Consider the following 17,157-nt stretch of genomic DNA (forward strand, 5'->3'; position numbering starts at 1 on the left):
ACAAACATAGATCGTAAATTAGTAATTTTGACTACGTTTGGGCGATTTCAAAATTTTTATTAAGACATCGCATAGATCTCTTATTGTTATGTCGTATTTTCATCAATAATTGTATTCGCGTAGATGTTAAAGTCAACGCATGCACATAGGGTAATATTCAAAAAATATTGAAAACATAGTCGGGTATCATTCGTTTTAGCATGCAACAAGAGTTGAATTAATTAAAAAATTATGGTCGTGTATTGAAGAAATGGGGTTAATAAATTTCAACCTTAAACTCGAGGGTCTTATAAGGTTTCAAATAATTAAACTAAGTTTAAAATCGGTCATTTAAGACGTCAACGATTGAGTTAATTAATGAAAATGATATCAATCATGTCGTAGATATTTCGTACACCAAGTTACTAGTAGAATGGGTAAATTTTCCAGGGAAAGGTAGTAATTCTTTTGTAAATATTTACTGTTTTTTACTCGATATATACAAATATCAGCCTTTGGTCGGTTAAACATATAATGATTTATCGCATGATATTAATAATAGAAAGACTGTAATAAACTCATAAGATCAGGATAAACAATGCTTTAAATGTTTTTTATTGTATAATAAACAAAAAAGAATAAAGAAAAAGGTTAAGTTATACAAAATGGTGAAAATAGTGAAAGATAAAAATTAATTGGTAAAACTAAAAGAGTTTATTTAATTGATAAATGCTTTAATGTAGATAAACAGATAAAACATCAGTAGCACAGTGGGGTCACGGCACAGATCGTGTCATAATTGCGTCTAGAATAGANGTAAGTCAGGAAACGGATTTCTATTGTTCTCATTGTTACAAACAATGAGAACAATAGAAACCCGTTTCCTGACTTACTGAACACCCTGTATATTGTAGTACGACCCTTGGTAGTTCCTCTAAGGGAATATAAATTAAATAGGAAACTTCAGTACCTAAGGTAGATATAGCCTAGCCAGCTATCCCCCGTTGGTCCCTTAGAATACTGTCGACGGGCATTTAGGCTCAACCCCTAAATAGCGACGTAACAATATCTAACAGTAATTAAAATCACTACCATAAAAAACGCTTCAAGGCCAATCTGTAGATAATGTTTTATTTAAATAAATTGGTAAATTATTCAAAAGCAAAATTCTTACTTAAAAAGAATTAAGGGAAAATTGCGAAAAAATCATCGCTACAGGCAATGATTTTAACTGAATTGCCAACTTCGTCGCATTCATCGATTGATAAAATTGGCAATTTAAGCTAAATCAAATGTTAAATTTACTGATTTTTTGACGTATCGTTGAAAGAAATCGATCCAGGGAGAGTTGAGAAATTATGACAACAGACACTAAAATAAAAAACACATGACACGGCACCGTCTTTTGCTCTAGGCTGGCGCTCACCCGTGTCTTTCTCGATATCAGCCGTACAGCTATTAATATGACAATCGATTGTCATCGATTGTCTCCCCGCCATTGACAACGAGATAAGGCCACCGCCCAGTATGGATTACGGATATTGCGTTCTGTTCCGTTACCGACGTATACCTTAACTGGTCGATATTATTGGTTCCGGTTTGTGTTTTTTATTAGTATTAATTGCGACTAATTACGATCGCAATTAATCTGCGTGGCCTTACGATTCGCAATAAAAAATATATATATATATATATTACATATTAAATACTTGTCGTTGGCATAAACTTATATTAATTAATTAATAATTAATTCGTGTGGCTAAAAATTACATACACCGTATTAAATATTTAACACTGTTATACATAAATATATCTGCGGTAGTGCGTTATAGCATCACTCGTGCTCCCGTACCCTTATTGGATTACGTGTCACACATCATAGTAGAATTAATACGTTCTATGTTTCGCATCGAATTTAAAAATATTGAAATAAATTCAACAAATGTATTATCAGTTCAATAAAATTAAAGAAAGATATATGTATATAACGTTAAAAAGCAACAAGATATTAATGAGAATAATTACCAGATGATTGGGTCTCATATGATAAGATAATTTTGGTTGTAGGTGATTTTAAAGATAATGGCAATTGGTTGATAATTTAAATAAAAAAAAAGAAATCAATGATATGTTTTACGAATATAAAATTAATGACGAACAATTTATAAATCCAGTGAAATGTATGAATGAAGGTCAATATATGATTCTCTATCATGTAACTAATGTACTTAGCAAATGTGGGGATCAGGTACACCTATTATTTTATGTTATGTAACTGGCTCATCTAGGGCTAGTAAATCAGTACTTATACGGACTTTAGCTCAATCAACATCAAGAATAGCTAATCTTAGGCCACATATTTATAAATTTCGTTCAGTTGTTCGGAACACACCTTTAGCCAGAATATTTTTTTATTAATTGACCTTAAAATTTATTAATGTATTGTTATTTATTATTTAATTATCTTAATGTACATGTTACATTATATTTAAATTTGTGTTCTAATAACTGTATATGAGACTTAAATAAACTTTACATAAAGTAAATTAACTTTAAAAACTATTCATAAAGTAAATAATCCACTAGATATTTAGGAGTATAATATTTCTGACTTGCTACTTCAAAATCCTTATTGTCATCATTATTCATCTCATCATTTTCATCACTCGAACTATGACTATAATGTTTATTTATATAACTTGAATTATCATCGGGGAAATAAAGTTGTCGATATATGTCTTCATAATTTCCTAATTGTTCTAATAACAAAATTTTTTTATTTATAATTTAACATATAAAAATTACAAAAACTAAAAAGCTCGAGTAGATATAAACTCATATTGGTGTATGTATAATCCACTCGCTTTTAATACCCACTTTATTTATTTATATACTTGTAATTTTTATCTTCATATAATAGAAAACTTCACAAACTAGTTTGTTCTTATATTTTTTTTATCCGATTGACTATTTATTTATTACAGCTTAAAAATACATAAATAGAGTGAGTATGTACTAAACTCTATTATAACTGGTCCTAACTGTTGTTTTTATTTTAATAATAAAATTATCAAATTTACTTTTGATTTGATTGGATAATATTCTACTATCGTAGTTAAATCTAAAATTTAACGTTGGCCTTGACTAATACGATTAATATGGCAAAGTTGTAAAAAATGAAATCGATGTATGGTACACTTTTCTATGGTTCTTATGAAAAAAAATATCGTGTTCTGTACAAATATACAGAGTAATTTACTTATCACAATATATTGTTCATCAAAATCGGTCCAGCGAGATCTGAGATTGATGTCCGTTGCCGCAGAGTTCTCCCCCATTGCGGCATCCTGGCAAGAGGAGGGCGCCATTGGGGGAGGAAGGTGACAGTGACGACGAGGCCACGTTCGACGCTGGTCTCAACCACGTTGTTGCTCTCGCTAGAACGGCAGAAGTCGAGGGGAGCCTGATGAACGAGGTCCTGGGCACCCACCTGGAGTATCTCGTTCAGCAGATCTCCCTTTCGTGTCAGGCCCTTAGTGAACTGAGGAGTTCGGTGCGTCCATCCCGCAAGAGGCGGTACGACCCGTTGGAGGAGGCGACTACCACGTCATCTATGATCGAGAGCATAGGCGCGCAAGTGGTTGTGCTTCGAGGGGTCATAGACAAACGACGAGGTATGGGTGTGCATAGAGAGGTGCAAACCGCGACGAAGTGCCTGGAGGATATCCTGGAGAAGGAGAAACACGGAAGAGCGTCTCCGCCGGCCAGGAACCCCCTTGAAGCTTCAGCGGAGGCAGTAGACAAATCACGGGCGCCGTAAATAGCGCCTGTGAATTTGGCTAAAGAAGTCGGGACGCAAACCGTCGAGGACCCGCCGTCCTTTACACCAAAGGAAGCCGACGAGACAGAAAATAAAAAAAAGGAAGAGGAAGACGAAGCGGCCTTCTGTTCCATGCCCTGCCCCAGATCCAGTCATCTCGCCTACCCAGACGCAGACTGATAGGAGGGAGACAAATCGGGCAAACTATGATGGGTCTGTAGAAGGGAATACGGCAGCTGCTCCCGCTGAACCGCTATGGACCCAAGTAGTAGGACGGAAGGCTGGGGTAAAGAGAAGGGAGGATGCGGCAGCCAAGCCCAAACCCTCACCCACGACGAGCAACCAAAAAGCAGCGAAACTGCGATCGATAGTGCCACGCACAGAAGCCGTGGTGATCGGCCCCTTGAGGGAAGGTCAGAAGTATGCCACGGTGATGGGCGCAGCCATGGCTGTGGTTGACCTCCAGGCCCTGGGCATCCAAGTGTCCGGGACCCGGAGAACTAAGACGGGGGCTGTCCTCTTGGAGGTCCAGGGGTCAGTTGAGCAAGCGGACCTTCTGGCGGCCCTGCAGGAGTTGGACGTGCGTGTGCAACGTCCTTCGATGACCTGCACCGTATTCCTCCTGGATGTGGAGGAGGAGAAGGATGTGTACAAAGCACTGAGTGCCGCCCTGAATTTTCCTAATGGAGAATGGCCGCCGCAAGTGGGACCTATCACGGTCCGCACGAACATCGGCGGTAAAGGGCGGTATGTGAGGTGCAAAGTGCTCCTCAAGATGGCTCTTCGCCTGGCAGCCATAGGCCGAGTCCGGGTTGGGTGGACTTCCTGTAGGCTGAGGATTCTTGACAAGGGTCCTCAGTGCTACAGGTGTCTGGAACGTGGGCATATTGCCCTCGCGTGTAAGGGCAAAGGCCCTGATTCAGGTGCAAAAGGAGGGGCACCTTTCCAAGGACTGCCCCGGAAGTAGAAGAAAGGAAGAAGGTCGGGCTCCGACCAGAAACCAGAAGGAAGAAGACGGCCTACACCCACCTCCACGTGATCCAACCCGGGCAACGGACCCTCTAGTGGGGTCCGGCTAACGGAGGAGGCTACGCCGCGCTGGGATTCGGCTCTAGTGTAAACTTGGGCCGAGTCACAGCGTGGTGGTAAAAAGTAATGAAGGCGACGTGGGCCGCCCTGAGCAAACCTAGCGGCAGTTCCAGAGCGGTCCACATTAAAGTCGGAAAGGAGGGGAAAAAAAAAAGATTGGAGATTGAGAAAAAGAAAAAATAAATAACAAAAAACCCAGCACAGGGGGGTCGCGGCACAGTGGTGACGTGACACAGTTGGATCAAGTATAATGATATCTGACAGTGATTAAAATCACTACCATAAAAAACGCTTCGATGCAAATCTTTAGATAGTGTTTAATTTTAAAAAAAATTGGTGGACTATACCAAAAGCTACATGATATAGCTATTTCCTTATTTATATCCTGATTAAGATAAAGTATGACGAAAAAAAAGGGATTATTAAAATATATTATTTCTCATAAAAAATTATGTTGTTCTATACACTTTTCAATATGTTATAGTATTATAAAGTTAAAAATGAAAAAAATAAAATTGAGAATTTTCACACAATAATAGCATTTGGTAGCCATTTTCACCGTGAAGACAAAATAAAGTCCGAAATTTTTTTTTGCATAATAAAGTAAATTACATTAGCATTAATTTAAGATATATATAAAAGTGTCAGACTTTCTGTTTAAAAAAGTTGAAAAAGTAAATTTTTTATGAAAAAATTGTCATTTTAAATCTCCCCCTGTGGGCAGGTTAAGTGTCAGATATAAAAACAAATGTACCAAACGATAGGTAAAGATATCATGCATCTATAAAAAGAAGAATTCTATTGATCCATACATCTTTCAAAAAGTTATAGCATTATAAAGTTTAAAATATAAAAAAGAATTTTTTTACAAAAATCATATTTTTTTTATTCATTTTGATGTCTGTTTTCACCATGAAGATAAAATAAAATCTGAAATTTTTTTTTTCCATTATAAAGTATATTATATTAGCTTTAATTTAAAATATATATAAAAGTGTCAGACTTTACTGAACACTTGCAAAAGTTAAGTTGAAAAAGTTAATTTTTTGTGAAAAAGTTGTCATTTTAAATCCCCCCCTGTGGGCAGGAAAAGAGTCAGATATAAAAAAAAATATAGGAAATGAAAGGTAATGATATCATGCATCTATATAAAAAAAGAATTGTATTTATTTGCTTATTTTTAAAAAAGTTATGGCAATTTTAAGTAAAAAAAATTGAAAAAATTTCGAAAATGAGTGATTTTTAAATTTGTAATTTTTTTGGAGGTTTTTCCAATTTACGGGGAACGAGGGATTTTTTTCAATTTTTGAGTGTAATGTCTTACACTAGATACAATTTGTGATCTTTTGACGTATCGTTGAAAGAAATCGGTTCGGTGAGAGCTGAGAAAAAGAGGTAATAGACACAAAAAAAAAAAAAATGAATAAACACATCTTAGTAAAACCAATACCTTCTCAGCTTCGCATCGAAGCTAAAACACCTTATAGTAAAATTAATACCTTCACCAATTCGCATCGAAGCTAAAAGTACTATTATTTGAACGGAAAATAATTACCCCACGCAAGCTATTAAATGTTCTGATACCGCGTGCATCACTAATAGTTAGAGAGTATTAAGTTTATACTGTTTATAACATAAACAAATTTCAACATATTTAACTTATAAATAAATTGCCAAAATTCATATCATTCTACCATTTAACAGAAAAAAGAAACCTTGAACTCACCGATTGGAATATTATACTTGAGAGTATGTTTAAATATATATATATCATTATGTCCAGTAGGAATATATCTTTTTGCAATCTTATAGCAATACTGATATTTTTTCAATGCTAAATTGAATAAGGCAAGTTTATTTACTTCTGCAACAGCTAGATAAAAAGTGTTAATAATATTGTTTTCTGTGATTTGTTTTGTCTGTAATTGACAAAATTTAGTACATAAGACATTATTTTTCAAAAAGTTACGGCAAAATATTACTATTATTCGTGTTACTGTACTTTTAAACAATTTATTACGTTCTTTAAAGGACGAAACAAGTTCGTACATTATATTAAAAATATGCTCAATTTTATTTGTAAATTTTTCTTCAAATAAATTCAAATCTATAAAGAATTTCATGATTTCAACAGTACGTAGACCCATTTCAATAATTAAATTTTCCATTACCTGTTTTAATTCCATGTTTCTAAATTTATAAATCAAAAGAAATTTTCTAACTAATGAACAATAAAAACGTATGATTAACAGAATTGGTCGAACTGTTGCTATATTTAATAAATTTTTAAATATTTGTACGTTGTTCAAGTCAAAATCGAACTTGATGAAACGAAACACATCAAATAACTTTATTTGATAATTATTAGAACTCTCTATTCTTAACGGAACATATCGAACCATGTCTAATACAACATTAAGTTGTTTGTCACAGTTATGTCTAATATATTGTTCAGCATCAGAATCTGATGCCAAATCTAGCTTTAAATAACGTGGCCTATTTTCCATTAAATATCTACTTGAAACATTTCTTTCAATCTGAAAAATTCCCATTATGTCTAATACATCATTAAATTCCTTATTTTCTATGTAACTGGCTGTTTGTTTTGCCTGAGATCCTGTCGATAATTCTAGCTCACAAAAATTAGATCGGGTTTCCATTAAATCATAAAATAAGAATTTTTTTGGATTAAAATTATTATATGATTGCTTACGAAATGACAACGCTAAATGTTTCACAATGACAGTATAACTTTTTAATATTTCAGTATCGTCCGCATCGTACCATAATAAATATTCGTTCAGAACAATAAATATGTTATTTTTTAGTTGTTCCAAAACTCGAAGCAAAATATCTGGCATGTAACTAATTGGCGGTACCTTAAAATGAGTGTATGCTATGAAGTTATTATTAAACGATACATCTGAACATTTACTATTAATAAAGTATTCCAATCGTTCAACAATTGTTCGATTAATTAATTTATAGCCTTGAAGTAAATTCTGCGAGCTTTCAGTTCTACTAAATTCACCATTTTCATTTTTAGCGATCATGTTTAAAGATCCCGAAACATTGTTTAAATATAAATTTATGGTCATTAAATCTTCTGCTATATACACTTCGTCCATATCCCATAACGCATCTAACATGATCATTATGATTTCATCATGAGATTTAATTGCTAAACCATAATTTCTTAATTCCAGTTCAGAAATTGTATTTTCGAAGTTAACTAAATACTGCTCACTATATTTGAAATAATTTAAAAAATATTTAGAGAAATTGCAATGCAATTCTAAAGGGTCCATGGAAATAGAACATTTAGTATAAACAATAATAGATATGAAAATTTTAAATACAATCATTTTGATCTAAACTTCACAACTTGAAAATTTTAAATGAATTCTTGATGACATTAAAAAATTTACACCTGTTTAAATTATTCTAAAAATATGAATAAACACAATGTGATAATTTATTTGCTTTAATTATATTTACTGTTTAAATCAAAATTTATGTTTAGTTAATCAACTATTACATTTATGATTTTTATAATAAAAATTTCAATTCATTCTTTTCATTAAATTTTCTTTTTCTTTTAGCTATGGTACGCAAATCTCTAATGTCTGAATATTTATTGACATATAATCACTCCATTAAAACCATATAACTAACTAAAAACGTAAATAATTACAAAGAACTTAATATTAGGTAAGCAATAGATATGTTTAAAAATAAAAACAATGTAATTAATTGAGATATTGGCCCACCAAAAAATTCATTACTAAATTTGTGTAAACTGGCAAAATTTGATATTATTATTAGTGATGACGTCACTAAGAAGATGTCTAGAAGTATAAAAGGGAATTTTTTCTTGTCGGGATGTCAGTATGAGTTTAGTGTATATAATGGTAACATTGTTTCCAAATTATGTATCCGTGATTTTTCAGTAAATTTTGTTGGATTTTGAGTATAATTTTTTAGTTTTTAAGTTAATAATATTTGTAATACTGTTTTAATTTAATTAATTAGCCATAAATGATCAATTTTTATTATATGGTATGGATTTAAGAAGATGTAGTAATCGGAATATTAACTAATCTGTAAACCATAATATAATAATCTACTATTTTGTGTTACCATAATGTATCAGAAACGTCTGTGAATTTTTTTACTTTTTAAAACTACTATCACTTTTTTTTAGCTCCGATGCGAAAATGAGAATGTATTAATTTTACGATTATGTGTTGTTTTTAATTCAGTTTTCTTGTGTGTGTTTATTATCTCTTTTTCACATTTCTCAACAAACCGATTTCATTTAACGATACGTCAAAAGATCACAAATTGTATCTAGTAAAAGACATTACCCTCAAAACTTGAAAAAATTATCTTCATACCCCGTAAATAGGGTAAATCCCTCTCGTGGGCAGGTAGAGGTTCAAATTTATAAAAAAATATGCCAAATAAAAAGTAATTATATCATGCATCTATAAAAAAAAAATTACATTGAATTGGTCATTTTTAAAAACAGTTATGACAGCATTAAGTAAAAAAATGTTTAAAAATTTCGAAAATCAACGATTTTTAAATTTGTAATTTTTTTTGGTGATTTACCCATTGACGGGATACGAGGGACACAGTAAGACGTGTCATTGTTGGGAGAAGTATAAATGATATCTGACAGTGTTAAGATCACTATCATAAGAAATGCTTCAATACAAATCTATAGATGATGTTTAATTTTAAGAAATTTGTAGATTATTTCAAAAACAACAATAACTCTTATTTCCTTAACTTTATTCCGATTTATTATTTAATTTATAATTATTATATATGAATAAATAATAATTTTAATAATTAAATTTATTATGAAATTGATATTCAATAATTTAATATTGTAATTTTTACGGAGATATTATAAAAATAATAAAGTAGTTGTATATTTCTTTACTTTTAACGCGTATAAAAATTTAAACAGCTTAACGCAATACTATTTAATATAAAATGTTTGTTACTTATAATAAAAACATAAGTTTTATACACTGGACTACAAGAAAATTTCATCAGAAACAAAAATATATTTTTCTAAATCAACTTTTCGCTATGTTTTCAAATATGCAATTAAACATTTTCTATTACTTCTAAGTTTCAATATTATTACTTTTTATTTAAAAATAAGTATTTACGTATAAAAAATCCCAACACAGTTGGGTAGCGGCATAGTGCGGTCGTGGCATAGTTGGGTCCAGTATGGATGATATCTGACAGTGATTAAAATCACTATCATAAAAAACGCTTAGATGCAAATCTGTAGATATTGTTTAATTAAAAAAAAAAAGTTTGTCAAAAAAGTAGGTCAAGTGAGAGCTACAAAAAAAAACCACATAGTAAAATAATATTGATATTAATTTCTTCTCACGAGAGTAGACTACAGTAATGGGATCCTTGATATTTATTGAAGTTATTGAATCTAAATGAGATAAAAATCAAATGAGTTAAACATTTTTTTTTTAAGAATTAAAATAAAATTTAGTGGCACAGTTGTGAAAGACCCAAGTGTTACCGTCTCAAAAACCTTACGTCTCACTCGTCACTTAATAAAAAGTGTCAGATTTACAAAAAAAAATATACTAAATGATAGGTAAAGACATCAAACATCTATAATAAAAAAAATTTTGTGAACCATACATTTTTCGAAAAGTTATAGCATTATTAAGTTAAAAATATAAAAAAAATTATTTTACAAAAATCGTAATTTTTTATTAATTTTGATGTCTATTTTCACCGTGAAGATAAAATAAAGTCTGAAATTTTTTTTTTCATAAGAAAGTATATTTCATTACCTTTAATCTAAGATATATATAAAAGTGTCAGACCTTCCAGAACACTTTCAAAAGTTATGTTGAAAAAGTTAATTTTTTGTGAAAAAGTTGTCATTTTGAATCCCCCCTGTGGGCAGGTAAAGGGTCAGATTTAAAAAAGAATATACCAAATGATTGGTAAAATTATATTGATTTGGTCATTTTTAATAAAGTTATAGTAGTTAATAAAGTTATAAGTTTTATATACTGTACTACAAGAATCTTTCATCAGAAGCAAAATTATACTTTTTCAACTTTTCGCGCTGTTTTCAAATGTGCAGTTAGATTTTTTCTATCAGTTTTAAGTTTTAATATTATGACTGATTATTAAAAATAAATATTTAAATATAAAAAAAATAATAAAGAACAAAAAAAAAATTATTTAAAATAATATCAATTTTCATTATTATTTATTTTTAACAATAAGGAAAGTGACATATTTCACCTATTTTGTTAATCGCTTAAAATTGATTTTCGGACCCTTGAACTTATTGAAGTTATTGAATATAAATGAGATTAAAACGGTATCACAGTGGTATCACCTTTCGGCTAACCTACAACCACGACCCGTTTTAGCGTTGTGGCGCTATTCACAGATTGAGGTAGAACAGAAGAGCCGGAGCGGTTTCCCGGTCCGGACACGTTCTGGGTCTTCTATAGAACACCAGTACCGTACCTGTTAACAGTCATGCAAAAGGTACGTACCTATTGCCTTTGAACCAAGCATCATTCTCAGGCACCCTGGTAGGGGCGTGGTCCTATCCCAACCATTTGATGCATTCGGTAGGCATCTACACCTCCGGTGATTGACTCCCACCGGTAGAGCAGGACGAGAAGTCAGACGAGTGCTCACCCGCAAATTCGGCTCTCACCGAACAAATGGGGAACTCATCATTCAACGGCACGTCCCTGGTCTAACATTGCCATAACCACAAAGTTGTTGGCAACTGTAGTTGCCCACACAACAGCCACTACGAAGCCAAGCCTACACCGCACACAGAACTCGGCCGATGCCGGACCGTATACGAGTGCCGGAGGATCTGGATCACGACGCGAACCGTGTCCAGGGGACCTCCCCCGTCTGTAGTACCGTTTTGACTCCTTTCGGTAGCCCAGGCTGGTGGCCTGTTCGACGATGATTACATCGTCTACCTGTCTTGGGTGATGAGTCCGGGGCCAGATGAGCCCCTTCAGACGCTCGTCTGGGGGTTTTAAGGGTACTAACCCTGTTTTAGCGACCACAGCCGTCGACTATTACGATCGGCATAATTATTGCCCCAGTAGAATTCTAAGCCGCTTGCTGGAGGGCTCTACAGTCATTGAGGTTCAATGACTGCACTTCATTGCACTGCACTACACTGCAGCATTTCACAGCACTTCACTATAATATGTATGTTCGCTGTATTTTCATTTGATATTCAGTGGGATTGAGACACAATGTAGACAAGGAATAGATGTGACAAGTATAGATGATATTTGACAGTGATTAAAATCACTATCATAAGAAACGCTTCGATGCAAATCTGTAGATAGTGTTTCATTTAGAGAAATTGGTGGATTATTCCAAAAGCAACATCAACTCTTATTTCTTTGATTATATCCTAATTAGTAGTTCTTTGATTTTAAAATATAATATATGAATAAATACTAATTATAAATATTAAATTTAGTATGAAAATAAAAAAGTAAAAAAAATTTAATAAGTTTAATTTCTTATGTTATTAAATTATAAATTATGTTATATTACCTTTATTCTATGTCAATTAAATTATATAATATTCATGAAAGTCAATATATTCTCCTACTAAGATATTTTAAAATAAAATAAAATACAAAACCTAGAATTTTAATAGAAAAAGAGCATATTTTTGAATACGGTAGCCATTTGCGCATAGAATATAGATCGTCGGGACAAATTTTTTTTTTCATTTTATAGTACATAAAATAAGCATTAATTTGATATATGTTTAAAGGACACAGTATTTTCGAAACATTTTTAAAAATTAAGTTGAAAAAGTTAGTTTTTGTAAAAAAGTTGCTTTTTTAAATCCTCCCAATGAGCAGGTTAAGTGTTAGATTTTCAAAAAAATGATATCAAATGAAAGGAAAATATCTAAGGTTTTAGTATAAACAAAAATTATGTTGATTTGTTTATTTTTGAAAAAGTTATGGAAGCTTTAAGAAAAAAAAAGTGAAAAAATGAAAAAATTTACCGATTTTTAAATTTGTAACTTTTTTGGATATTTCCCCCACGAGGGAAAATTTTTCAATTTTTAAGGGTAATGTCTTCAACTAGTTACGATTTGTAAACTTTTGACGCATTGTTGAAAGAAATCGGTCCAGTGAGAGCTGAGAAAAAGTGGCAACAGATATAAAAATAAAAAAAACCCAGCACAGTGGAGACGCGGCATAGTGGGGACGTTGCATAGTTGGGTCCAGTATAGATTTAATCTGACAGTGATTAAAATCACTATCATAAGAAACGCTTCGATGCAAATCAGTAGATAGTGTTTAATTCTAAGAAATTGGTGGATAATTACAAAAGCTACATTATCTGCTAGTTTCTTATTAATACCCTGATTAAGATAAAGTATGTCGAATGAAAAAGGGATTATTAAAAAATATTATTTCTCATAAAAAAATTGTGTTGATTCGTACACTTTTCAATGAGTTATAGCATTATAAAGTTAAAAATGTAACCAACCCAACCCAACATCAACTCCTATTTCCTTAATTATATCCAGATTAGTAATTATTTTAATTATATATTATATAATTTTTATAATTAATTATTTTCAAATTATTATTGATTTTTAATATGTTAAAAGTAATCATTTTGAACCTACTTCTTTTTGTTCTTTAAAGTGAAAGTTTTAATAAAAAAAAAATGAATTTATTACCATAACTTTTAACTCAACTTGCAAGTTTGAAATAAATATTATTAAATAGAAAAAAATGAAATTGGTAGATTATTTCAAAAACAACAATAACACTTATTCCCTTAATTTTACCCCGATTTATAACTATAATATATGAATACATAATAATTACAGTAATTAAATTGAGTATGAAAGTGGTATTCAATAATATAATATTGTAATTTTTACGGAGATATTATAAAAATAAAAAGGAGTTGTATATTCATATACTTTTAATGCGTATACAAATTTAAAGGAATTTATGCAATACTTTTTAATAAAAAAATTTTGTTACTTATGAATAAATACACTAAACAAAAGGAACTTTCATCAGAAAAAAAATATACTTTTCTAAATAAACTTTTCGTGATGTTTTCAAATGTGCAATTAAACTTTTTCTATTACTTCTAAGTTTTAATATTATTACTTATTATTAAAAAATAAGTATTTACATATAAAAAAAAATAATTAAGAACAAAAAAAATTGTATTAAATTAATACTGATTTTGATTTTTAATATGTTAAAGGTAATCATTTTGAACCTATTTTTTATTGTCTTTTAAAGTGAAAGTTTTAATGAAAAATACCTTCTCAGCTTCGCATCGAAGCTAAAAAATGAATTTGTTACCATAACTTATAGTTCAACTTGCAAGTTTGAAATTGACATTATTAAATTGAAAAAAATGAAATTTTTAAGATTAATATGCAATCTGGAAATTTTATAATTACTAATTACAGTACATTTGTCAGAAAAATTCGATTTTTTTACATTTTTATCGTAATAGATAACTGAAATAGAAAGAATAGTAATCATATCCTAATAACTTTTGGTGTTTAAAAAAATTCTGCAATTGAAATATTCAGAACTTAATTAATTTTAATAATTTACTTTAATTAAATGAACCAATCAAACCAAAGTAGTTAAAAAGATTTACTCAATTGAGCATATTATCAAAAATATAATTATAATTGTAAAACTCCATCGTTAACTTCAGGTGAAACTAAAAATCATTTTTTTTTTAAATTTATGATTTATATAGCAAAATATTACTAAAAAATTTGGCATATTATAGACTGGTAGTAGCACACAGAAATAGAGTTAAAAAATTAATAAATTATAAAGTAAAATTATTTACTTTTGTAGTTGAATACTTTTATCATATCAAATTTAATTCGACAATAAATAATTTAAGAATATTAAAAATTAATGATTTTAATTGTTTGTATGGACAAATCTAGTTAAGCTACTTTTTATTTGAATAAGGAATATTTTTTTGATTTTTAAGAGTAATAACTTAAACTAATCATTAACTTAAATATCATAAACTTAAATGAATCATTTGACGTATCGTTGAAAAAAGTAGGTCTAGTGAGGGTTGGCAAAATAAATCGTAGCCAGAAAAAGAACCACATAGTAAAATAATATTAACATGAATATCAATTTCTTCTCACGAGGGGAGACTATAGTGATAAGATCCTTTATATTTATTGAAATTATTGAATCTAAATGAGATAAATATCAAATGATTTGAAAATTCTATTCTAACTCAAAAAAAAAATGCAAAATTTTAGAAGCCACAAACGGATTTGAACCTCGTACCCTAGGCGTTAAAGATCAAGGTGTTACCCATTCGGCAACTATTCGTTGATTTTTGTTGCATGATAAAATTGGCTATTTAAGCTAACTCAAATTTAAAAATTACTTTTTCGACTTTAAAAAAGTAAAAAATGTTAATAAGTATAATATCATATGTCTTATGAACTTTATTCTATGTCAATGAAATTATATAATATTCATGAAAGTCAGTTTATTCCCCTAATAAAATATTTTAAAATAAAATAAAATACAAAACCTAGAATTTTAATAAAAAATAGCATATTTTTAAATACGGTAGCCTTTTGCGCATAGAAGATAGGTCGTCGGGACAAATTTTTTTTTTTCATTTAGTAGTACATAAAATAAGCTTTAATTTGATATATGTTTAAAGGACGCAGTATTTCCGGAACATTTTCAAAAATTAAGTTGAAAAAGTTAGTTTTTGTAAAAAAGTTGCTATTTTAAATCCCCCCTGTGAGCAGAATAAGTGTTAGATTTTCAAAAAAAAATGATATCAAATGAAAGAAAATTACCTAAGGTTTCAATATAAAGAAATATTATTTTGATTAGTTAATATTTGAAAAAGTTATGGCAGTTTTAAGTACAAAAAACATCGTTATAAAAGGTGATTTTTATCGCAAATATTACATTTTTTTTATAATTTCGACAGCCATTTGCACATAGAAGATAAGGTGTCGGGACAAATTTTTTTTTTTCATTTTATAGTACATAAAAAAAGCTTTAATTTGATATATGTTTAAAGGACGCAGTATTTCCGGAACATTTTCAAAAGTTCAGTTGAAAAAGTTCTATTTTTTATACAATGTTTCAAAGTTTGAACCCCCCCTATATAAGGGGAAATTGTCTAATTTTAATAAAAAGTATGTCAAATGGAAGATGTACTTATAATGTATTTAGAAAAAAAAAAATTGTGCTGATACATGCATTTTTCGAAAAGTTATAGCATTTTTAAGTTGAAAATTAAAAATTGAAAATCGAAAATTTTAACACAAAAATAGTGTTTTTTTAACTACGGCAACCGTTTACATGCAGAAGATAAAGTGTCGGGACAAATTTTTTTTTTTCATTTTATAGTACATAAAATAAGCTTTAATTTGATATATGTTTAAAGGACGCAGTATTTCCGGAACATTTTCAAAAATTAAGTTGAAAAAGTTAGTTTTTGTAAAAAAGTTGCAATTTTAAATCCCCCCCCATGAGCAGGTTAAGTGTTAAATTTTCAAAAAAATTATATCAAATGAAAGGAAAATATCTAAGGTTTTAGTTTAAAAAAAAATTATGTTGATTTGTTGATTTTTGAAAAAGTTATGGAAGTTTTAAGAAAAAAAAGTGAAAAAAATGACAAAATTTGTCGATTTTTAAATTTGTAATTTTTTTGGATATTTCCCCCATTTGCGGGGAACGAGGGAAAATTTTTAAATTTTTAAGGGTAATGTCTTCAACTAGATACAATTTGTGATCTTTTGACGTATTGTTAAAAGAAATCGGTCCAGTGAGAGCTGAGAAAAAGTAGTGACAGACACAAAAAAAAAAAAAATAAAAAAAAAAATAAAAAAAAAAATAAACACATCATGGTAAAATTAATACCTTCTCAGCTTCGCATCGAAGCTAAAAAAAAATTAAAAACACATCACGGTAAAATTAATACCTTCTCAGCTTTGCATCGAAGCTAAAATCAAGAATTTTTTTTAATTGTTATGTGAAAATTCTAGATTTTACATTTTTAACTTTGTTAAACTTTTTATGAGAAGTGGAAATAATTTCTGAATTTATAATATAAAAATAGTGGAGACATTGCATAGTTGGATCCAGTATAGTTTTAATCTGAAAGTGATTAAAATCACTATCATAAGAAACGCTTCGATGCAAATC

At 30.1% G+C, this 17,157-nt stretch overlaps 2 protein-coding genes across 3 annotated transcripts in view; both read right to left on the minus strand.

Moving 5' to 3' along the window:
• Positions 1–2,424: 2,424 nt before the first annotated feature.
• Positions 2,425–8,264, minus strand: LOC126899131 (uncharacterized). Of its 2 annotated transcripts, XM_050673700.1 has the most exons (3): positions 6,871–8,264; positions 6,615–6,807; positions 2,425–2,738 (listed from the first exon to the last, which is right to left on the minus strand). In XM_050673700.1, exons 1-3 carry the CDS (start codon positions 8,251–8,253, stop codon positions 2,539–2,541), a joined length of 1,776 nt encoding a protein of 591 aa, XP_050529657.1. In that variant the 5' UTR covers positions 8,254–8,264; the 3' UTR covers positions 2,425–2,538. The 2 variants fall into 2 exon arrangements, with proteins under 2 accessions (XP_050529657.1, XP_050529649.1); XM_050673692.1 differs by having other exon boundaries at positions 6,615–8,264.
• Positions 8,265–8,536: 272 nt separating this feature from the next.
• The window catches only part of LOC126893745 (uncharacterized), a 12,132-nt gene continuing 3,511 nt past the window's right edge, over positions 8,537–17,157 (minus strand). Inside the window, exon 3 of the mRNA XM_050664214.1 lies at positions 8,537–8,562. Coding sequence (XP_050520171.1) covers positions 8,537–8,562 — 26 coding nt within the window. The remainder of the gene's footprint in view (positions 8,563–17,157) is intronic.

This window comes from Daktulosphaira vitifoliae, unplaced genomic scaffold (assembly GCF_025091365.1).
Source record: "Daktulosphaira vitifoliae isolate Bord-2020 unplaced genomic scaffold, ASM2509136v1 Scaffold_1, whole genome shotgun sequence".
Lineage (NCBI taxonomy): Eukaryota > Metazoa > Arthropoda > Insecta > Hemiptera > Phylloxeridae > Daktulosphaira > Daktulosphaira vitifoliae.

Excerpts from the sequence above, each read along its gene's own strand:
- LOC126899131 (XM_050673692.1), bottom strand. The coding sequence starts at position 8,253 with ATGATTGTATTTAAAATTTTCATATCTATTATTGTTTATACTAAATGT. Across the intron at positions 2,739-6,614 it reads CAAGTATAATATTCCAATCG|AACAATTAGGAAATTATGAA; the intron begins GTGAGTTCAAGG and ends TTTTGTTATTAG.